The sequence below is a fragment of the Periplaneta americana genome, chromosome 15, assembly GCF_040183065.1.
Source record: "Periplaneta americana isolate PAMFEO1 chromosome 15, P.americana_PAMFEO1_priV1, whole genome shotgun sequence".
NCBI classification, from domain to species: Eukaryota; Metazoa; Arthropoda; class Insecta; order Blattodea; family Blattidae; genus Periplaneta; species Periplaneta americana.
In genome coordinates, this window is record NC_091131.1 from 32,339,985 (window position 1) to 32,364,995 (window position 25,011).

The following is a 25,011-nucleotide window of genomic DNA, read 5'->3' on the forward strand; positions in this document are numbered from 1 at the left end:
TGTGTGTGGATGGGATGTGGGTGTGTGTGTGGATGGGGTGTGGGTGTGTGTGTGGATGGTGTGTGGGTTGTATGTGAGTGGGGTGCGGGTGTGTGTGGATGGGGTGTGGGTGTGTGTGGATGGTGTGTGGGCTAGGTGTGGGTTGTATGTGAGTGGGGTGCGGGTGGGTGTGTGTGTGGATGGTGTGTGGGCTGGGTATGGGTTGTATGTGAGTGGGGTGCGGGTGTGTGTGGATGGGGTGTGGGTGTGTGTGTGAATGGTGTGTGGGCTGGGTGTGGGTTGTATGTGAGTGGGGTGCGGGTGTGTGTGGATGGGGTGTGGGTGTGTGTGGGCTAGGTGTGGGTTGTATGTAAGTGGGGTGCGGGTGTGTGTGGATGGGATGTGGGTGTGTGTGTGGATGGGGTGTGGGTGTGTGTGTGGATGGTGTGTGGGTTGTATGTGAGTGGGGTGCGGGTGTGTGTGGATGGGGTGTGGGTGTGTGTGGATGGTGTGTGGGCTAGGTGTGGGTTGTATGTGAGTGGGGTGCGGGTGTGGGTGTGTGTGTGGATGGTGTGTGGGCTGGGTATGGGTTGTATGTGAGTGGGGTGCGGGTGTGTGTGGATGGGGTGTGGGTGTGTGTGTGAATGGTGTGTGGGCTGGGTGTGGGTTGTATGTGAGTGGGGTGCGGGTGTGTGTGGATGGGGTGTAGGTGTGTGTGGATGGTGTGTGGGCTAGGTGTGGGTTGTATGTGAGTGGGGTGCGGGTGTGGGTGTGTGTGTGGATGGTGTGTGGGCTGGGTATGGGTTGTATGTGAGTGGGGTGCGGGTGTGTGTGGATGGGGTGTGGGTGTGTGTGTGAATGGTGTGTGGGCTGGGTGTGGGTTGTATGTGAGTGGGGTGCGGGTGTGTGTGGATGGGGTGTGGGTGTGTGTGGATGGTGTGTGGGCTAGGTGTGGGTTGTATGTGAGTGGGGTGCGGGTGTGTGTGGATGGGGTGTGGGTGTGTGTGTGGATGGTGTGTGGGCTGGGTGTGGGTTGTATGTGAGTGGGGTGCGGGAGTGTGTGGATGGGGTGTGGGTGTGTGTGTGGATGGTGTGTGGGCTGGGTGTGGGTTGTATGTGAGTGGGGTGCGGGAGTGTGTGGATGGGGTGTGGGTGTGTGTGTGTGTGTGGATGGTGTGTGGGCTGGGTGTGGGTTGTATGTGAGTGGGGTGCGGGTGTGTGTGGATGGGGTGTGGGTGTGTGTGTGTGGATGGTGTGTGGGCTGGGTGTGGGTTGTATGTGAGTGGGGTGCGGGTGTGTGTGGATGGGGTTTGAGTGTGTGTGTGTGGATGGGGTGTGGGTGTGTGTGTGGATGGTGTGTGGGCTGGGTGTGGGTTGTATGTGAGTGGGGTGCGGGTGTGTGTGGATGGGGTGTGGGTGTGTGTGTGGATGGTGTTTGGGCTAGGTGTGGGTTGTATGTGAGTCGGGTGCGGGTGTGTGTGGATGGGGTGTGGGTGTGTGTGTGGATGGTGTGTGGGCTGGGTGTGGATTGTGCGTGTGGTGTGTGGGCGGGGTGTGGGTGTGTGGGCTAGGTGTGGGTTGTGTGGGAGCGGGGTGTGGGTGTGTGTGGATGGGGTGTGGGTGTGTGTGGGCTGGGTGTGGGTTGTGCGTGTGGTGTGGTGTGTGGGCGGGGTGTGGGTTGTGTGTGAGTGTGTGTGGATGGGGTGTGGGTGTGTGTGTGGATGGTGTGTGGGCTGGGTGTGGATGTGCGTGTGGTGTGTGGGTGTGGTTGTGTGTGGATCGGGTGTGGGTTGTGCGTGTGATGTGTGGGCGGGGTGTGGGTGTGTGGGCTAGGTGTGGGTTGTGTGTGAGTGGGGTGTGGGTATGTGTGTGTGGATGGTGTGTGTGGATGGTGTGTGGGCTGGGTGTGGGTTGTGCGTGTGGTGTGTGGACGGGGTGTTGGTCTGTGGGCTGAGTGTGGGTTTGTGTGGGTGTTCGTGTGTGTGGGCGGGGTGTGGGTGTTGTGTGTGGGTGGGGTATGGGCAGGATGTGGGTGTGCAGGTGTGTGTGCAAGTGTTTACCTGTCCGCATGCGTGCATGTGCGCTATTGTATGCATGCACGTGTGCGTGCTTGCGTATGTTTTTTTGTTACATTTTAAAATAAATCTTAATCAAGTTTTAACAAATTTAATTCGAAAGTTGTGTGTACTGTACCTTTCATCTATTGAAAATTGATCTTTATATATGTATATCGAGACAAACTATATTGGATAGAAAGTTAATTATTACGATAATTTAGTCAAACTGCAAATAATGTTTAAGGGGAGGGAACAAAAATTTCGAATCTTATAAATTTTGATAAATAGTTTGATTCTTGAAAAGGTCGGACTCGTGGTCCATGTGGCTTAATATATATATATATATATATATATATATATATATATATATATATATATATATATATTCATTTTTAAGAATAACTGTAAGGATACATTTTTAATCATCTGGCTGTTTTTGCATCCCCTTTCACAGGTTGGACATAAACCTAAAAAGAGCTATTTCACCTATTCCAAAAACCTAAAATGACCAGCCTCATGGTCTAGTGGTCAGAGCTTCTGGCTATAGTTCATAAGGTCCCGGGTTCGATTCCCGGTTAGAGCACAGGAATTTTTCCTTAAAGGGGATTATTCCTGTGTTCGTCCATGGACTGGAATTTAGGTTAAGTTTAGATTTAAGATCTCTCATGGCACCACATTATCATAATCATCCTATCACATCATCGGGGTAATGTAACTCCGCCTTCCAGGCGCCCCCAACCTCAGAAGTGGGTTACAATTAAGCCACGGCCGGAGAGAAGACCAGAAGTGTCGAAAAGACAACATGGTGGAATTGGATAAAAAAAAAATACCTAAAATGATCTTTTTAAAAACCTAAAAATCCAGTCCCTAGTGATTAAACAGAGCTATCTGTGCAATACAAAAAAATGAAAGGTCATCTCTTGATTAGGATGCACAGTAAATGATTTTAATTTGTACCTGCCTTTTAAATGACCCTTCTAGAAAATAAACAACAAAGGAAAATATTATTATTAACATAATAAAGTAATGAATTGTGAAACCATAAAATATATTATGAGAAAGTTTGTGTCATACCAACATTTTTATTTTCCAGGAATTCTCTAAGCTCTTCATTTCTATGTTAGAAGAGCGCTTATCCCACCAGTCTTCACCACTTGTGAAGAATATTATTAACGACCAGTTCTGTGGAAAATATTCCTATGTCACCAAGTGAGTATATACATAATTTATTTTGTGTAATTTCTGTTTTCTAGCCCTGATAAGTAGTGTTGTGGAAGATAATGCAAACTATTATCTGCAGCAATTCCTAGCCTCATTTTGCTGAATATCATCCCGCTATCACATATTCCATCAATTGTAAATAACATAATAGTTAATACAACATCATTAAATAACCGATTAAAATGGTCTAGCAATTAAATAACCTAATAGTTAATACAACATCATTAAATAACCGATTAAAATGGTCTAGCAATTATAACACAGTCGTATGTAGTTCAGTTCATGACTAGTGAAAGATTAGGAGGACAGTGTAGATAAGCAGAAAGAAGACCATAACAAATCAATAGAGTGGTTTTATTTTTTAAGAAAAATTTGTTTTAAAATTCCAAGATTTCAGAGTTATTGCCAATTTGGTGGTGTTATTTTAAAATATCATATATATGGAAGTTTTATGATACTGAGTTAATATGTTATACATAATAAGAGTGGTATATGCAGCATTTTCCGCACAAATTTTCAGTTTTTTACAATTTATATAGATTGTATACATAATATAATATATTATATCATATATACATGAATACTTCGCACCATCGAATAATCCGTGCATCCTAATTTTAGGAGAGAAAATATACGTCACCAACATCGTAAAGATGAAGATTACATTAAAAAAAAAAAGGCTGTATTTCGTTTTGTTTTCAAGAAATTAATCAATCCTACAAAATAATGTGCTCCAAAATATAATGGTGTACATTCAAGTCCAAAGTCATGATTTTGTAGACTAATGAAGGTCAGGATGAATAGTTCCAGCCAATCAGAAAGAGACTGTCCAGTGTATCACCTCTCATGCCATCTATGTGAGAGATGTATAACATTTTTTTTCTACCTATGGTTTGCAAAGGGAAGAGTCCTATAAGTCTTTAGTTGACGTTTCAAAAGAATAGTTGGTATCGCAGACTGGGACAAATTGTTAGAATCGATTCGTAATGTATGATTGAGTCATTGAAAACAACTTCTGAAAAAAAAAAAAAATCGTCCACATTTCGAATGTGTGTTGTCGCTTCTCTTCACTTCATCGTAATGTCCATGTTTCTGCCCCATATTGTACAATGCCACATGAAGCACTTCACTGGTCTCTTCCTTAGTTCCTTTTTCAGAGGTCTACAAAAGATTCTTCTTTTTCCACTAAATGCTTCCTTTGCCATTGTTATCCTCCACTTGACTTCCTGGAAGCAGTTTATGTTACTACTTATGGCACATCCCAAGTATTTGAAGCTGTCTACTTGTTCTAATGCCTCATTTAGAATTCGCACATTTACCTTCTTTATTTCTGTTATGATTATTAATTGAAAATACATTATTGTTAAGATTTCTCAAATTATTGCTGGAATTTGTTTAAAAACTTTAATTATGTTTTCTTTTTTTCACTTTGTTATACGCATTCGCGTTATTTCACGATTCAGAAGTGCGGTTTTTTGGGATTATGGGTAGAAATATGGAGAAATAATGCAAAAAATTGGCAAAATGAGAACAATTTATGTTACTTCGGAATATGTATGATAAGAACTTTCTTGTGTTCTCAACACACAACTCAATTTCAAAACACATACACTCTTTGACTCTACACTACGAACGCACCCACACAGGAAACAAGAGGCGCCAAGACCAACAACGACCAGTTCCGAAGATGACCGAAAATAGGTCGAAACATGTTAACAAGGTACGTTAAAATTTAACACAAGAAAGTTCTTATCATACATATTCCGAAGTGATACAGTGTTAAAAATTGTGTAATCAAGATGTATAATTTATGTTATTTACTTCTTACTTCTTAATACGTGTGTCCAGCTATAAACTGATTACACGATGTCCACTGTAGATCAAATATGCAATTGTCCAGAGCTGCGAATTGGTGAGAATACAACTTATGTTATTGTTTCTCGCAAATTTCACAGATCTCTACCAATCAATAAATCAATCACCACTACTGTCTTTCTTTGGGTGGTGTACAGTGCTGTCATTTCTTTTTTTATGCTTCTGGTTTTGGGCTCTTGCATGCGTTGTCTGAATTTTCTGTTCATGTAATTTGACTAATTCTTGGATGTAAAATTAGCCACTGTTATTCATAACTAAGCTGCAGATTTATGCCTATATGCCTATTTTAATCCTTAACCTGAAGGCGGAAGATTTCAGGTTACATATCCATTTTAAGACATTGTGAGTATTATATGCGAATTCTATAGTGCCTATAATTGCCTATTTGGAATTGGTATGGTGAGATTTGCCTAAAGATGTCCCCACCCGGAGATCCGATTGGGGGACAGTTTTAACTCTGGAATGTTTATCTTTAGGACTCATACTCATGTATGTTGTGGCTTTCATGTAACTGTTTTCTTAACAGGCACCAGTTTTTACAATGTGGCAGTTACATCACCCTACTTAAATCCCCAGTATGAAAGGGGGACCGCACTTGTCATTGGTCAAAGGGTCCTTCGGACCTAGCCGGGAGGGCTAAATAAATGTTATTTAGATCCACCGACCTTTCCCTCATGTGCCGCTGAGGGACTCTGTTGTGCTGTGATAGGCCAGCACATATGTCAACAAAAATAAGAGAATGCTACAAAATGTTAACACGACTCCAAAAAGTTAATAAGATTGTCCATCTCCAATGGATTCCAGCGCACTGTGGAGTCATGGGGAATGAAACCGCAGACACACTTGCAAAGAAAGGCACAACAATAAAACAAAAGCCTAAATTTAATTTCTCATATTCCTCAATAAAACGCTTGATCACTACAAAATTTTCTCATTCATACCTACAAGAAATAGAATCAAATGCTAAAGACAAAAAATGGATTACACTACTTTCCAACCCAGATATAATCCCCCAGAGACCAAGGAAAACAGCAGTTGCAGCCTTCAGACTATTGACAAATCATGACTGTCTAGCAAGTCATCTCTACAGAATAGGTATCTCAGCTTCACCAATATGTGTCCTGTGTAATGATCCAGCAGAAATGAATGAAGATCACTTGAAGACCTGTGAAGCATTAAGATCAGAAGAAACTACAGTTCAAAAGTATTGGAAAGCACGACTGTTAATGGCTTCATTGCCAAATGCAAGGAACTAGACAACAACAACATAATTGCCTATTTCACTAGTAAATGCCTATGTGCTTATAAATGCCTAAAAGTTGCCTAAATATCCGTATTATATATTATACTTGATTTTACTGACCATTCTATCGATATTTTTTTGAATCTGTAATTTGTTTCTTTTTTATACAGCAGAGGGAAGTGATACAGAACTGTCGATAATTCTGTGTGTTAAGTTTTACTGCCCCTAGAGCGCGGAGAAATCGAATAATTTAAAATCAGCCAATAAGAAAAAATGTATTTCGAAAGCCGCATGAATCATTGTGATAGTTGACTAGGGTAGTTGTTTTGAACTGTGTATCCGTTTTGTGAGTTTGTGATTTGAGTATGGAGTTGAGTTTTCTGCTGTAATACGTAAAGTATATTGCGGAGATATGCCAAAGCAAAAGTCATCAGAAGCACTGATTGGAAAATACATGGACATTACTGCGTTCCCACTGGTTTGGTTCCCAGCTGAGACTGGGTCCCTGAAGTATTGCCCCATCATTTCATGTGAAGTGAAGGGAGGTTCTCCTAATTTAAGAACATTCTTACAGACAGTAAACATCACTTCTCATTACAACATTTGGACGAATATTTAGTTATTCACTGCCATAATGACATTCCTATAGAAAGTAGTGTATAATGCTACGCTATGGTCGTGTTAACTATTAAGAATTTGAAATTGTTAGTGCCTTTTTAAATGCCTATTTTAGAATTTTGAATGCCTATTTTGCCTGCCTATGTCAACTGTTTTTAGTGCCTAAAAATCCGCAGCTTGTTCATAACACTGTCTTTGAAAATGGATGTAATTTGTTTTCAGGTGTCAGCAATGTGGGACAGAGTCTGCTCGGCCATCCATGTTTTACGAACTGGAGCTAAATATTGCTGGCCACAAGACACTGGCGGATTGCTTAGAGGAGTTCCTGAAGGAGGAGAGGCTGGAAGGTGCAGACCGCTACCACTGTGCTGTGTGCATGGATAAGCAGGATGCAACCCGCAGTATTACTCTGGAGAGATTGCCTCCAGTCCTGAACTTGCAGCTCATGCGATTTGTGTTTGACAGGTAACTAAACATTCATAGCTCTCATGATTAGATGGTAATTCTTTGTTTAAAGCCCTTTCCAACTGTATACATGTTACAGTGATTGTTGGAAGAGAATTTTAAGTGTTTAAGGGAAACCGAAATACATGGAGAAAATCTGTCATTGTCCACGAAAATTCTAATGAAATGGTCGGGCTCTGTGTACTTTGTATAGATGATTAAAAGTATTGAGTAAACATTACTTCAATAATAAAGTATTACCCTGCCGTAGAAAGCTATGATAGGGTCGACTGTCTCTTTGGTAAGGTGGTACAAAGAAAACACTTCATGTAAATCATCAACTCACTTTGTTCATATTTATTAATCACTCTCTCAAAAAAAGAAAATGAACCGAGGACTCTGGTAAAGTACAATCACTAATAATACACCACTCCAACTAGCTTTGTTGATTATTGCATGGATAAGCAGGATGCAACCCGCAGTATTACTCTGGAGAGATTGCCTCCAGTCCTGAACTTGCAGCTCATGCGATTTGTGTTTGACACACTAAACATTCATAGCTCTCATGATTAGATGGTAATTCTGACCTGGCATTTGTCAATACATACACTAGTAACGCCATCTGTACTCATAGTTTGTAATCATTAGTAGCTTGCTAGACAAGTCCCAACTTGTCTGATATGGTAGCAATCACTTTTACACAACCAATGTTTAAACCTTTGACGAAAGCCAGCTTATTCTCTCATACTCTATATGAAACCAAAATCTTTCTACTAATCACACCAAACTTAACATAACTGACATATAAAAACCTGGTATGATTTCTGGTAGGCCAGTCTCGAAACCAACATAACAATGGTCTCTCTTCAACATTCACGCCTTCCCAAAACACTCAGCACACTGCATTCCAGCTCGGCTACATTACTGCCTGTAGTGACTCGCGAACCCCGTTCGAGACCCGGCTACACCAGTTCATGCACCTGCCCTCACTGGGTTATCTGCAATCCCATCGCAGATAGACGCCACACGCACAGCTCTCCACAGCTGTCGTCCAACCTTCCTACTTCAGTGTCTCCCTCACACTCACATCAAAATTCTCCTCTAAACTCAAACTGTATGGTAATGCTCCCTCAAAACCGACGCCAAAAGCAAAATGGCCAATGACATACCAATCTCAAGTCACGTGATCACAAAGTTCGCTCCTTATACGTGAGGAATAATAGAGCAATAATGAAAGAAAAGAAACAAGCTATCTAAAGGAGAAAGAAAGACTAAAAATGGAGGAGAAGTAAAGCCATCTATGAAAAGATGAGATAAACTAATACTAAAAAGGAAATAATAGGAATAGAAAAGAAAGAAAGAAAGAAAGGAAAAGGAAAGAAATGAACCAAGTGTGCCGAAACAAAACGGCACACTAACAACAGTACTTTTTAGTTCTTTTTGCCTGTTCTGTTCTGTATTTCACTTTTTGCATCTCAAAAGCTAGTGACTGTTCTACAGTTCTCATTTCTTTTGATTTGTACAATACAATTTTGTTTATTAGTCAAGTGTCATCTGTCTTGAAATATGTTGTTGTTGCTGTTTTCTTCTAATGCCAGGCGTTTGACAATTAAGTCATTTGATCTCTTGCACTCCAATATTTTTCAAAGATATTATCATGGTCAGCCACTGAAGCACAGATTTTGAGGTGTTCCGAATCCATTTCTTGGTTTGAGTTGCACAATGGGCAGTTAGGGGGCTGATATATTCCAATTCTATGCAGGTGTTTGGCCAAACAGTCATGGCCTGTTGCCAGTCTAAATGCAGCTACAGACGATTTTCGTGGTAAATCGGGAATTAACTCTGGAGTTCCATTTTTTCCCTTGAGATTGTGTTATCAAATTTTGTTTGTTGAAGTCTAAGTATGTAGATTTAATAAATCTTTTCACAGAGTAATATGTAGATTTAGTAACAGGTCTATAAGTAGCATTGCTACCCTTCTTTGCTAAAGCATCCGCATTCTCGTTTCCCAGGATTCCACAATAGGATGGTATCCATTGGAATACAATTCTTTTATTGAGTGTTATTAATTGAGAGAGCATTTTAGTTAGTTCTTGAAATATGATTTGTTCAATTCTGTTCGGTATTTTAAAGTTTTGTCAAACATATTAAAGTTCTTTCACTGTTGTCTGTTCTTTAATTTTAGTGTTTCTTATTTTAACTTTTCTAGAATATTAGGATACTACACTTCATAACAACCTCTCTTTTCCGGTGTTTCAATTTTTTATTTCTATCTTCCTGTTAAGGTCTATATCTCCAAACTATAAGGATGCATTGTTACTATCATGAAAACTAAAGGTACGGTCACATGTCTCTACTTTTGCAGCGCTGCAGTACAAAAAACTGCGCAACTCTTGTACTGCGACGTGTGAACAACGGAGCAACCCGAAAAGTAGCGGCTGCCGAACCTGCTGCCCGCTACTTTTCCATGCTGCGTGGTGCTTAAAAGTAGCGACGTGTGAACAGGGTTCTCAGGGTTGCAGCCGCAGCATTTTTGATATCGGTTTTGTTAAAACTTTGCAACCAGTGTTACCACCCAAATGTGCCAATGATACTTTTATTGTTTGGATATATTTTAATGTTAAATGTGATGAAAATAAATTATTTGTAACAGTTATTAAATACACAACACAGTCTGAGCATAATTGCTGACGATATAATTCATTTTTTAAATTTTCCGTAGCGTAGTTCCAAACAGGAGGGTTGCCAACATTGATTACGTGAATATACTGTTGGTTATCATTTAAGTATATACGCATTTTTAAAAGCTTTATAGTAAAAATAATGTCAATTTCTGAATACTAGATACGACAGAAAAGCAAATAATAGATAAGGAAGCTTTCGCATGAGTTTCTTAATAATGCGAACATAACCACAAAATGTATATTGAGAAGTCAACACGGAGATGGAAACCTGCAGCATGACTGCGGCTGCAAAAGTAGCGCCTTGCGTGTGAACAGACTCGAAACCTTCAGTTGCAACTTTTGCAGCACTCGGGTTGCGCAGCACGAAAAGTAGCGTGCAGCGCATTACTTTTGGCTTACGTATGAACACGACACGCAACTTTTGCAGCTGCAGTACAAAAGTTGTGCTGCAAAAGTAGCGATGTGTGACTGTACCTTAAGGTATTCCGTATCTCTATTGTAGACCATGGAGGACCATAGAGTAACTGAAGATCACAAGCTCCCACCTTTACAGGCAGTTGACATTAGCAGTTTCGAATGTCTATCCTATGTGCTTGCTGCCTTTATTCCCAAGGAAATACCCTTGATATTCATTTCTGTTAGAGACTAGTGAATTCCAGGGTCATAGTGCATCTGGAAGAATTAGATCAATAGTTGAAATCCATGACTTCATCGGGAATCGAACATGCGACCTTCTGGCAGCGCAACGTTTTAAGCATTGCTTTGTAATTTTATTTTTTATAATGAAGTGTTGTCCTGATTATGCCAAGATTTTGTGGCCGAAATAGTCAAGTTATTTTACATACCGTTACTATTTTTTAATTTACAATTTTTTTTCTTTAAAAGCCATGTTAGACAGCATAAGCTGTTGACAGGCCATAAGTAAGGAGGAGCAAAGAATAACCCAAATGAGTGGTTGGTTGAGACTGGGAAGTCTTGGAAGATAACTCGTCCAGGAGAGGCTACTCTGGATTCAAACTGGGTTCGACAGGAATTGAGGTTCAGTGTCACGCTAATAATGTGACCTTGTAAATATGAAATGAGTTATGAATATTTAGATACTATACTCCATGAATGCAGTAAGATCCACCACGAAGTTCTAAACAAGGCTCTTAAGTGCAGTAGTATCTATTATCAACTAAAGCAGACCATAGAAGAAAGGGAAAGCAGAAGTTACTGTGGAGACAAAGTTGAAAATATATCAGATGGTGTTTGGAGCTCATCTTATTGTGTGGAAGTGAAAGCTGGTCAACCAGAAGAAAGGATGTTCGTAGAGTGTTAGGAGCTGAAATGAAATGCCTCTGCCACATTGCTGGAAAAATGAGACGCAATTTAATCTGGGTAAGCATAGAAACTTGGACTTTCACTCTGAGAGAAGAACATAGGTTAAGGGTGTTCGAGAATAAGGTGCTTAGAAAATATTTGGGGCTAAGCGGGATGAAGTTACAGGAGAGTGGAGAAAGTTACACAACACAGAACTGCACGCATTGTATTCTTCACCTGACATAATTAGGAACCTTAAATCCAGACGTTTGAGATGGGCAGGGTATGTAGCATGTATGGGCGAATCCAGAAATGCATATAGAGTGTTAGTTGGGAGACCGGAGGAAAAAAGACCTTTAGGGAGGCCGAGACGTAGATGGGAGGATAATATTAAAATGGATTTGAGGGAGGTGGGGTATGATGATAGAGACTGGATTAATCTTGCACAGGATAGGGACCAATGGCGGGCTTATGTGAGGGCGGCAATGAACCTTCGGGTTCCTTAAAAGCCATTTGTAAGTAAGTAAGTAAGCATAGAATAAGAGATGAGCTAGATCAACCCCTAATAGAGAAGTGCCTTACCCAAGGACAACTTAAGTGGTTTTGTCATTTTGCTCGAATGCAGGGCGACCAAAAACCACAACAGTTTATGAAAGCAAGACTGCAATGAACACGACATCCAAGAGTTACTTATGAAGAGTGCACTGAAGAGGCTGAGAGAAAGACGTAAAAGAGTATAGTGGAGCTTAAATTATGTTTTATTTAACGATGCTCACAACTGCCGAGGTTATATCAGCGTTGCCGGTGTGCTGGAATTTTGTCTCGTAGGAGTTCTTTTACATGCCAATCTCCTTCATCTCAAACAGCAGAAATAACTAAAATGCTCTCTCAATTACTATCACTCAATAAAAGAATTGTATTCCAATGGATACCATCCCATTGTGGAATCCTGGGAAACGAGAATGCGGATGCTTTAGCAAAGAAGGGCAGCACTGCTACTTACAGACCTGTTACTAAATCTACGTATTACTCTGTGAAGAGATTTATTAAATCTACATAATTAGACTTCAACAAACAAAATTTGATAACACAATCCCAAGGGAAAAAATGGAACTCTCTGCATCAAAATCCACAGTTAATTCCCGATTTACCACGAAAATCGTCCGTAGCTGCATTTAGATTGGCAACAGGCCATGATTGTTTGGCTAAACACCTGCATAGAATTGTAATATATCAGTCCCCTAACTGCCCATTGTACAACTCAAACCAAGAAATGGATTCGGAACATCTCAAAATCTGTGCTTCATTGGCTGGTCATGATAATACTTACTTACTTACTGGCTTTTAAGGAACCCGGAGGTTCATTGCCGCCCTCACATAAGCCCGCCATTGGTCCCTATCCTGAGCAAGATTAATCCATTCTCTACCATCATATCCCACCTCCCTCAAATCCATTTTAATATTATCTTCCCACCTACTTCTCGGCCTCCCCAAAGGTCTTTTTCCCTCCGCCCTCCCAACTAACACTCTATATGCATTTCTGGATTCGCCCATACGTGCTACATGTCCTACCCATCTCAAACGTCTGGAGTTTATGTTCCTAATTATGTCAGGTGAAGAATACAATGCGTGCAGCTCTCCATTGTGTAACTTTCTCCATTCTCCTGTAACTTCATCCCTCTTAGCCCCCAATATTTTCCTAAGAACCTTATTCTCAAACACCCTTAATCTCTGTTCCTCTCTCAAAGTGAGAGACCAAGTTTCACAACCATACAGAACAACCGGTAATATAACTGTTTTATAAATTCTAACTTTCAGATTTTTTGACAGAAGACTGGATGACAAAAGCTTCTCGGTCATGATAATATCTTTGAAAAATATTGGAGTGCAAGAGGTCAAATGACTTTATTGTCAAACGCCTGGCATTAGAAAACAACAACAACATGCCAATCTGCTGACATTAGCCTGTCACATTTAAGAACACTTAAGTGACATCAACCTAGGCTGGAATCGAACTCGCAACCTCGGGCACAGAAGGCCAGCACTATACTGAGTGTGCCACCCTGAGCAACGTGAAACTTAAATGTTTGGCACTAGATAGATGGAAATGGAAAACCTTTACTGAGGATCCCCAATGCTCTGAAAGGCATATGGGTAAGGTGAAGAAGAAGAAGAATGGGAATGGAAATGCTCAAATGAGGTATTGCTGGGCTGATAATAAAATGACTAAGATGACATATTTTTTTTTTATTAGCGGGTCCTTGTCTGTTAATCATTCACCCATATGAAGCCAGTTTTGTAGACCCATTTATCGACAGAGTTGTTGCCCAGGGAGCTGATCAGTGGTACACCCATGCAGGGACGTAGTGGAGGTGGAGCAGAGCGGAGCGACGCTCCGGCACTGTGTTCGAAGGTGGAGCGGAGCTCCGGCACTGATTTGGAATTTTAAAATCTGTTTTGACATCACAATACTTTCCCAGCTAACGATATCTTAGTTAATGTCAGAATATTTAGTGATTATATTTTCTGCGCTTCCTTTAGAAAATCAGAACAAATTCGGAAAGAGAGGGTCGCGAGACCACTAGGAGCGTAGACGTTGTGTGGTGAGAAATGGTGGAAGAATCAGTGACAGGACAACCACCAAACTAAACTTTAGTGCACCTGCACGAAATGATCACATTCCTAATTCACTTTCGTTTCGTATCGTATTTTGTTAGTTTTCGCGTCTTTGTACGATACAGGAGATTGTCTGTGGTGTTTGTTTCCCAGTTATTTTACGAAGTGAATTTTAAACAGTTAATTTACTGCCTATAACTGACTAAAAGACTGCTTGAAACATTTGCTCTTCAGTAAATATGGAACAAAATAAACATAGATAAAAAACATTAACTTCTTTCTTTTCTCTTGTCATTGCCGTTACTAGTGGAGTTACAAAAGCTTCCTCTCCTGATATTGTTGATGTCTCAAACCTATCGCTTCTATTTGATGAACCTAGTAATTCAACCAGAGATACTGTTATAAAAGATACAGACAGTCCCAGTATAACTGCAAAGAATATTCAATGTCATAATGTTAAAAATAGTGAAAGCCAAAACGTCGGCCTGCAAAGTGAGTGGCCAAATGTAAGGAATGAAAAAAATGTGTGGTCAAGAAAAAAAGAAGCGTATCCGTGGATTGAGTATAAGCAATGAAAGCTAGGCTGTAAAGTGTGTCATGAAGTAACTACATTAGGTGCATTACATTAAAAAAAGGACTGTATTTCTGTATCTAATGAATGGCGCTCATATTCAGTAAATTGCTACAGATCAGATCAGATCAGCTTAAGTCACTACGAAAAAAATCATTGAACACAAGAAATCCAGTGCTCATAATATGGCACAAAAAATTATTCATATGTCTGAAAAGCAATCAATTGAAAATGTTGGCGAATAAACAAGTGCAGCCCACCGTGAAGCAACAAAAGTGAAATTTAAATCAGCTTATTACAATGCGCAGAATGATCACCCTTACAGTGACCATTTCGGTTTACTTGAGCTTCAGAAGGTAAATGGAGTAGATATTGATTGGTGTTGCCTTGCATTCTCCTTACAGTCTTACTTTATAGCATTTCTTTCTTTGTCTTATTCTTTTTGCATCCAAACCTTCCCCTTCCCCAAAAGTTAAAAAACAAAAAGAGTTCTGGCACTGTAAAGTTTGGGACTACAACCCTGCACCCATGTTGAGTTGAGATGATGATTGAGATTTGTTGGGATGCCACAAGGGCACCGAGCTTCCGGCAAAAACCCTGCATTACTTGGATCATGGGCCTGTCCAGTACAAGCCATAATTCAAGGGTATGCTTAGAATCGAATTCGGGTCTACAGATTCAGCACTGTAATCACTGGACCATCAGAGTAGTTAGACACGATTGAAGGGTCCACAGAAAGAACAAGCTAAGTATTTTTTAATTTTGTTTTCTGGTCCCATCTGCTAGCTCATAAAGTGAACTGTCTTTCTAGTAAATCAGAATGGCAAAAAACCTGAATTGTAACATGGTAACTTAATACGATGTAAGAGTAATGGAACGGAGAAAAATTCTCTCCGGCGCCGGGATTTGAACCCGGGTTTTCAGCTCTACATGCTGATGCTTTATCCACTAAGCCACACCGGGTACCACCCCGGCGTCGGACAGAATCGTCTCAGAGAGAGAATTTTTCTCCGTTCCATTACTCTTACATCGTATGATGACGCAGAGTATCTGCATGGAAATATCATATGTACTTCGGTACATTAAAATAATAATATATATGGTAACTTAAACTAAATGAAATGTAAACTAATGATGTCTTATCAGGATATTGAAGTTAAGAAATGCTCCCTTATAAAATTTAAGAAAAGTGACTTAGCATGTTCTTTCCATGGACCCTTCGGTTGTTTCCTCCACTAAAATTTTGCAGTGTGTTTGGAGTATCTATCTGTCACCTGGCTGCACTGTAACTAGAGTTTCTCAAATGTTATGTATTGTGCTTTCAGACAGAAGGGCTGCAAGAAGAAACTGAGCTCGTATTTACAGTTCCCAGAGAACCTGGACATGTCTATGTACCTGCAGAAGCCTAATGGATCTTTGCTCTATGTCCTAAGTGCTGTGCTGATTCATTGTGGTCATAGTGCAAACTCAGGACATTATGTTGGTGAGTGTGAAACAGCAATTCAAATAGTCTGCAAGTCCTTTTTTTTATTGTTCTTGTTCTGCTGATTGTGGTACTAATTCCTGTTTTGTTGTTGCTGTGTTACTTCTTTTTCCAGTTTTATATCCTTTTGAGAAGATTAACTCCATATGTAGATGAAATTATTGGGGATCATCAGTGTGGTTTTAGGCGTAATAGATCGACTATTGATCAGATTTTTTGTATTCGACAGATATTGGAGAAAAAATGGCAGTATAAGGGTACAGTACATCAGTTATTCATAGATTTAAAAAAGGCGTATGACTCAGTTAAGAGAGAAGTTTTATATGATATTCTTATTGAATTTGGTATTCCCAAGAAACTAGTTCGATTAATTAAAATGTGTCTCAGTGAAACATATAGCAGAGTCCGTATAGGTCAGTTTCTATCTGATGCTTTTCCAATTCACTGCGGGCTGAAGCAGGGAGGTGCACTATCACCTTTACTTTTTAACTTCACTCTAGAATATGCCATTAGGAAAGTTCAGGATAACACAGAGGGTTTGGAATCGAACGGGTTACATCAGCTTCTTGTCTATGCGGATGATGTGAATATGTTAGGAGAAAATCCACAAACGATTAGGGAAAACGCGGAAATTCTAGTTGAAGCAAGTAAAGCGATTGGGTTGGAAGTAAATCCCGAAAAGACTAAGTATATGATTATGTCTTGTAACCAGAATATAGTACGAAATGGAACTATAAAAGTTGGAGATTTATCCTTCGAAGAGGTGGAAAAATTCAAATATCTTGGAGCAACAGTAACAAACATAAATGACACTCAGGAGGAAATTAAACGCAGAATAAATATGGGAAATGCCTGTTATTATTCGGTTGAGAAGCTTTTGTCATCTAGTCTTCTGTCAAAAAATCTGAAAGTTAGAATTTATAAAACAATTATATTACCAGTTGTTCTGTATGGTTGTGAAACTTGGACTCTCACTTTGAGAGATTAACAGAGATTAAGGGTGTTTGAGAATAAGGTTGTTAGGAAAATATTTGGAGCTAAGAGGGATGAAGTTACAGGAGAATGGAGAAAGTTACACAACACAGAGGTGCACGCATTGTATACATCACCTGACATAATTAGGACCATAAAATCCAGACGATTGAGATGGCAGGACATGTAGCACGTATAGGCGAATCCAGAAATGCATATAGAGTGTTAGTTGGGAGGCCAGAGGGCAAAAGACCTTTGGGGAGGCCGAGACGTAGATGGGAGGATAATATTAAAATGGATTTGAGGGAGGTAGGATATGGTGGTAGAGACTGGATTAATCTTGCTCAGGATAGGACCAATGGCGGGCTTATGTGAGGGCGGCAGTGAACCTCCGGGTTCCTTAAAAGCCAGTAAGTAAGTAAGTATTGTTTTGTTTCTGTTCTTATTGTTCTTTTCAAAGTTCCGTGAGTTATTCATTCTGAAAATAGATTAAATAAGTACTGAATGTTATTTAATTTTTATTTTCTAAATATCTTAAATGTCCTTTAATTTAAAGTAACTGATGCCAATTTTCATCACACTCTGTGAAGGGTTTTCCCAAGAAGAATACTGCATTTTATGTAATTGTAATTAGAGAGTAGGAAGTTGTATTGGTATGTTGTCTGTCAGAAAAATCATCAATTCAGGCAGTCTAAGGTTGCGTGTCCAACATTATGTTTGTTGGCAACATTTTAGCACTAATTTACTAGTCGTCCCAGTATTTGTGTAGCTAATGGTACACAAAGAGCTGTGGTAGGAAAAATTTGAACCTCTTATTAAGGTGTAGCATGAACTTAGACGTATGGGCTATTCCATATGAAATCGATCAGTAAAAAACCTCGCATTTTTTATACTCTAATTTTTTCCCTATTTATACAAGGTGCTGAGGAGAGTGCATTTTCAAAAATATACTATCGAATGTCAAACGGTTTTCATATTATTGAGTGACAAATTTAGCATATTTTATAAAAAGAAGCTTCTTTCAGCGCTCAGAACTCTGGAACCATTTACTGCAGAACATTGAACGAGAGCTTATTTCGAAGCTGACATTTGGTAGGTTATGTTAAGAAGTAATCCTTAATTTTATTGTATACAGAGAGACAGATAATCTGATTTTACTTACTTTTAGATTTTTGCCCATTTGTAAAAATGTAAAAAATATTGAGAAAAAACCTTGCATTATTAAGAGGGATTCGGCATTGTTTGCTTAGTGGCTCAGCAATAAGTTTCGAGGGTATTAAATAGACTATTTTCACACGCCTAGACTTGAACGGTGCAGTACCGCACGCACTGGCCGAGAGCTGAAGATAAGCGAGTGTTGGGCGTCATTTTACTCCTGTGTTTATGAAAACCTGTGGTAAAGCTAGCACAGCCATGACTGCTAGACGACACATCACATGTTTATGTCTCCAGGCCTTGCTTACCTTGGCTAGCTCCCGCCTCACAGTCAGCTGGTTAGTTCATGCGCGTACTATTTATTTTCTTTATTTGATATTTTCAATACTTTCTTATCAACGTGCCATCAGTAAAAAAATATGTGTTTATTTGTACTTTCAATAGGAATCTAACTATATATTTTTAAAATATTTTTTTCCTTGGCAAAGGCGTCTTAATGAGGAAAAACCTAAATTTCTCCATTTCCATAAAAAGTAAGAAAATCTGTTTATATGTCAATATAAACTTTAATTTCTCAGCATCGAAATAAACCATTATTTTGATCATTGGGTGAAAGAGTTTCGGAGCTACAACAGTTTAAAGTTGCAAATTTTATGAAAATACGATAAATTTAAATATTTTAAATTTAAACACTATGAAGTTCTGAAGCCTCAAACTTTGCACAAAGCACTGTATCACAGTTCTCTACGTACAAAAAAAGTTTTATTGTATTTAGAAATTGTAAGGTCAATTTTCTCTATATTTCGGTCGATTTGAGATGGAATAGCTCGTATGTATGAATCTGCACCATCAGCGAAAAGAGCATGAAGAGGTGGTAAAAGACGTTTAAAAAGATAAGCATTGCAGAGAAGTGAAAATCCACACGAATTTTGGGCACATCAACTGAAGCCTTTGAATATATTCAGTAAGCATATTAGCAAAGTCAAAGAAAATAAATTTCCTTAGCAACGTCTCACCAATTTTCAACATCTTGAAATCTGTTGTCCACAGAGTTCCTTGAAAGAAACTACCTTGTTCTATCATAGCTTAGGAATGGAGGTTGAGACAAATATTAGAGCAACTTAGGTCTCTTATTTGAGTCTGTTGTGCTACTCCTAAATATTGATGTGGGCGAGAAATAACCAACAAATTTTGTTTGGTACTTTTTTGTAACTGTATTGATTTCAAAACGAATTGAAAATACCAGTATTCTTTTTAAGAAACTCTGTATTATGGCAATGGCTAAATTCATTATGTTGATTCTTACGTTGCAGCCCACATCTGTGATAGCACTACAAGTACCTGGTATAAATTTAATGATGAAGCTGTAGAGAAAATGGAGGGAAAGAAATTGAAACTTGGAGCGGACGAGGATGGAGATGGTAAGTAAAAACTGAAATTACATACATGATAGATAGATGAATTTAATGTCATCCAGCGATTTACAGCCATAGACAACGTCAGAGTAGATACATATAATACATGACTACTACAATATGAATATAATGTAAGAATAAAAAAATAAATATACAATCACAGACATTCACAAAAACAGGTTAAAAGTTTTAAAATAAATAGTATAAGATCAGGTTAAAATGTACAGATTTGTCAATTACATAAGGTTAAAACAAATAGTATCTAAAAAGTAATATTGCTAAAATCATTGACACTGTAGATTGGATTTGCCATCAAAGTCCTTCTCACCATCCTTCTGAAAGTAAAATATGACGTGTTTCTTATATTCAATGGTAAAGAATTATAAAGTTTATAAGATATGGAAATAAAACTATTGCTTGTAGTACTATATTTGTACTTAGTGAAATATATGCCAAGTCTGGAACGGGTAGAATAATTATGAATGGATGAACAAGTAGGATGATTATGCACATTACGCTTAACATACAGAAGGCAATCGAGAACAAACATTGACGGCAACGTAAGTATTCCTAGTTGTACAAAAAGTGGTTTACAGTGAGTTCTAGAAGAGACACCACAAATAATTCTCACTGCTCTCTTTTGAAGGATAAACAACTTAGAAACCGAAGTATGGTTGCCCCACAAAAGCATCCCGTAACTTAAGTGACTGTAAATATGGGCATAATAAACTGTAAGTAAAGAATTGTAACATAATGTTTGTCTGAGGATTCATAACATGAAAATTCCTTTATTAATTTTATTAACAAGATATTCTATGTGCGTACTCCAGCCCAGACCGGCTTCGAGGTGAATGTCTAGGAATTTAACTGAGGAAGACAAGTCAGTAATATTTCTGTTAAAAGAAAATTGAATATCTACAGTCTTATTAGAGTTGATTCTAAGTTTATTGGCATCACACCAGTCTTTTATCCTGAGCGATGTGTTGTCAAGCTGTCTTTTCATCGAAACATCATTATCCTGAGAAATTCCAAGTGCCAAATCATCAGCCAACATGAAAGTGTCAAGGCAGTCATCCTCAATGCTGGCTGGGAGGTCATTAATATATATAATGAACAGCACAGGACCAAGAACGGAACCCTGTGGGACACCAAACTTGACAGGTTTAAATTGAGACATTGCACCATTACAGTAAACAGATTGGTGTCTGTCTGTTAAATAAGAATTTAAAAACATAGTACTAGAATTATTAAAACCATAAAATTTCAGTTTTTCTATGAGTATATCATGAGAAATGGTATCAAAAGCTTTGGTAAAATCGTAAAAACGGCCTAACATTAACCTGGAGTTTTCTAAAACACTAAAACACTTCTCCACAAATTTAACTATGGCTTCAATTGTATTGTGGGAGGATCTAAAACCATACTGATTAATAAATAGACGTTTGTATTCAAAGTAATCTGTAATTTGATTGTGTAATAAGATTTCAAATACCTTTGAAAGTGTAGGTATTATACTAATTGGCCTATAATTTGAATAATCTAGCTGATTACCTTTTTTATGGATCGGAATAACTTTGGAATATTTAAAGATGTCTGGAAAGGTGCATTTATCAATACAAGTGTTGAAAATATGAGTTAATGGTTCACAGATAAAATTAGCAGCAGTTTTGATCATTTTTGGACTAATACCATAAACATCTGGACAAGAACTGTTTCTAAGTATCAGAATAGCAGTGTAAACCTGCTGAACAGTAACGTAATTAAGTTTAAAAACTGTACCAGGTTTATGTGAATTATTTATAAAGGATGAATAATCGTTGTTTCCTTTAAGCATATTGACAATTTCATCTACTTGACAGATAAAATGGCTATTTATTTCTTCAGCATTTATGACGGGATGTTTGTTCTTGGGTTAAGAGTTGTTATTCAATAATTCAGAAACGATAGACCACGTAGTTTTAGATTTATTAGCAGAGAAATTAATTAAATTGGAGTAAAATAGCATTTTCGCCGTTTTAATAGCCTTCTTATATTTACGTTTGAGTTGTTTATATGTATCCCCAAGTTCAGACATTCCGTAATAAGTAAATAGGTTGTAATAGAATAAACAGGTTTCTTTAAACTCTCCAAGCTCGCTTGTAAACCACTTGGAACACTTACCAAGTCTACAGTGTCTTTGTTTAACAGGAATCAAAGGAAATGCAGTAAGATTTTTAACTGTTTCACTGTATGTCAGCCCCTTGGTGGCATAGGTTGGAAGAGAATTCCTCTATTAATGCAACTGATTTTATTTCAGATGGTAACAAAAAAGTTAAACTTCAACGGGTACCTAAGGGTTTCTTGACTTCAAACAGTGCGTACATGTTGGTGTATACCAAATCATCTCAACCAGATCAACAGAACAATTCAGATAGGAAGAGCAGTGAGACAGCAGACAAGTTGAGAGACGAATGGGTTTTGCCAGAAAGACTCAGTAACTTGGTTAAAACTGAGGATAGAAAGTTTGAGGACTGGGTTCAAGAAATGAATGAAACTAAGGTTTGTATACATTTGTAATTCCCCTGTCTTTCTCTTTCTTGTCCTGTTACTTCCCCTTTTCCACTCATCCTTCTGGTCTCCTTCTCATCTTCTGTTTCCTGCTTTTTTGATCTTCTACTATTCCTATCCACTGGTGTTTGAGAATAAGATTCTTAGGAAAATATTTGGGGCTGAGAGGGATGAAATTACAGGAGATTGGAGAAAGTTACACAACACAGACTGCACGCATTGTATTCTTCACCTGACATAATTAGGAACATTAAATCCAGACGTTTGAGATGGGCAGGGCATGTAGCATGTATGGGCGAATCCAGAAATGCATATAGAGTGTTAGTTGGGAGGCCAGAGGGAAAAAGACCTTTAGAGAGGCCGAGACGTAGGTGGAAGATAATATTAAAATGGATTTGAGGGAGGTGGACTATGATGATAGAGAATGGATTAATCTTGCTCAGGATAGGGACCAATGGCGGGCTTATGTGAGGGCGGCAATGAACCTCCGGGTTCCTTAAAAACCAGTAAGTAAGTACTATTCCTATCCAATTCCTTCTGGTCTTCTCATTTTATCTATTCTTTCTCGTCCTTTATTACGCTTCCTCTTCTTCATTTCATCTTTTATCTACCCATTTCTCTTCTTCCTGTTGCTTTCTTTTCCACTTCTGTGGGACTTGTTTCTGTACACCTTTGATTTGAGCCCAGATCACATATAGATTGCTCATTCCTGTATTAAAATCGGTTGCACTTTGAAGAGAACAACCACCAGGATCGCCACTTGTCTGCCATAAATGAACACGAGATGGCAGCACAGTCGCTAATACAATTCAAATGGGAGTTATGACGTGAGTCCTTATGTAACAACTAGATGGCAGCATAGTAAACCTGACAAAAGTTGTTACCGTCAAAACCTATAATGCCTAGCAATCTGGGTATATATGATCTAGGATTTGAGGTAACTCCACAAAAAATAATCGCATACAGACAAGTCGAGTGAGTGAGATGGTCATTGGGTACTACCAGAATGGGACAGAAATTACGGACTTTGTTTCAATATAAGTTTCAAAGACAAACAGTTGGTACTTCAAAGTCCGTGACGCCATGGCTACTGAAACTCCATAATCGAAGCTGTCTACTAGTAAGTGGTGGAAACCCCAACCCTCCTGAGTACTAGCTGATCGAAAAACATGCGTTTCCTCTGCCACACCTTGTATATTTCTTAAAAACGTGATTTTCCTTAAAGTGGGAATCAATTACATTATTTTTATGGTAGTTCTGCTGAGACTTTTCAAATTATTCCTTAAAAAATGGGAAACGAGAACATTAAAACAAGGTCTTACTGTAGATGGAGGAAATTAAACACAGAATAAATATGGGAAATGCCTGTTATTATTCGGTTGAGAAGCTTTTATCATCTAGTCTGCTGTCAAAAAATCTGAAAGTTAGAATTTATAAAACAGTTAATTACCGGTTGTTCTTTATGGTTGTGAAACTTGAACTCTCACTTTGAGAGAGGAACATAGGTTAAGGGTGTTTGAGAATAAGGTGCTTAGGAAAATATTTGGGGCTAAGAGGGATGAAGTTACAGGAGAATGGAGAAAGTTACACAACACAGAACTGCACGCATTGTATTCTTCACCTGACATAATTAGGAACATTAAATCCAGACGTTTGAGATGGGCAGGGCATGTAGCACATATGGGCGAATCCAGAAATGCATATATAGTGTTAGTTGGGAGGCCGGAGGGAAAAATACCTTTAGGGAGGCCGAGATGTAGATGGGAAGGTAATATTAAAATGGATTTGAGGGAGGTGGGATATGATGATAGAGAATGGATTAATCTTGCTCAGGATAGGGACCAATGGCGGGCTTATGTGAGGGCGGCAATGAACCTCCGGGTTCCTTAAAAGCCAGTAAGTAAGTTAGTCTTACTGTAGATGGTTACATTCTTTATTATCCTTTTCTCTATATTATATTTTCATAATTAGCCACCAATGTGGTGTAGTGGCTGGAGTGCTGGATTTACAACCCTGTGGACCTGGGTTTGATCCCTCACTTTATAACTTGTGTTGGACAAGCTAGTGGTTCAGGTAACATAGGGGTTTTCTCTGGGATCGCCAGTTCCCAACAAATCTCCGTCATCACCTCATCTCATCACAGATGTAGCGCAGACCAGCTTTCTATGGCACACCCTGAGCATTGGCTGGCAGTACATTTTTTTGTTTTAGTTGGTTATTTAACGATTCTGTATCAACTACTAGGTTATTTAGCGTCGATGAGATTGGTGATAGTGAGATAGTATTTGGCGAGACGAGGCCGAGGATTCGCTATAGATTACCTGGCATCGGTTGGGGAAAACCTCAGAAAAAAGCCAACCAGGTAATCCACCCAAGCGGGAATCGAACCCGCGCCCGAGCGCAACTTCAGACCGGCAGGAAAGCGCCTTAACCGACTGAGCCACGCTGGTGGCTTGCAGTAAATTGGTTTGCAGAACTGGATTCATATGAGTGGATGATGAACAGTCAAGTTGTTGTTTTCTAATGCCAGGCGTTTGACAAAGTCATTTGACCTTTTGCACGCGAATATTTTTCAAAGATATTATCATGACCAGCCAATGAAGCACAGATTTTGAGGTGTTCAGAATCCATTTCTTGGTTTGAGTTGCACAATGGGCAGTTAGGGGACTGATATATTCCAATTCTATGCAGATCCTTGGCCAAACAGTCATGGCCTGTTGCCAATCTAAATGCAGCTACAGACGATTTTCGTGGTAAATCGGGAATTAACTGTGGATTTTGATGCAGAGAGTTCCATTTTTTCCCTTGGGATTGAGTTATCAAATTTTG

The 25,011-nt window shown here is 39.0% G+C and overlaps 1 protein-coding gene across 2 annotated transcripts in view; it reads left to right on the forward strand.

Moving 5' to 3' along the window:
• LOC138714791 (ubiquitin carboxyl-terminal hydrolase 48-like) overlaps positions 1-25,011 on the forward strand; it is a 675,878-nt gene that overhangs the window by 19,048 nt on the left and 631,819 nt on the right. For both annotated transcript variants that reach the window (XM_069846924.1, XM_069846925.1), the window contains exons 5-9: positions 3,130-3,245; positions 7,216-7,458; positions 15,936-16,093; positions 19,534-19,641; positions 21,932-22,173. In XM_069846924.1, the coding sequence (XP_069703025.1) occupies positions 3,130-3,245; positions 7,216-7,458; positions 15,936-16,093; positions 19,534-19,641; positions 21,932-22,173 (867 nt within the window). The remainder of the gene's footprint in view (positions 1-3,129; positions 3,246-7,215; positions 7,459-15,935; positions 16,094-19,533; positions 19,642-21,931; positions 22,174-25,011) is intronic.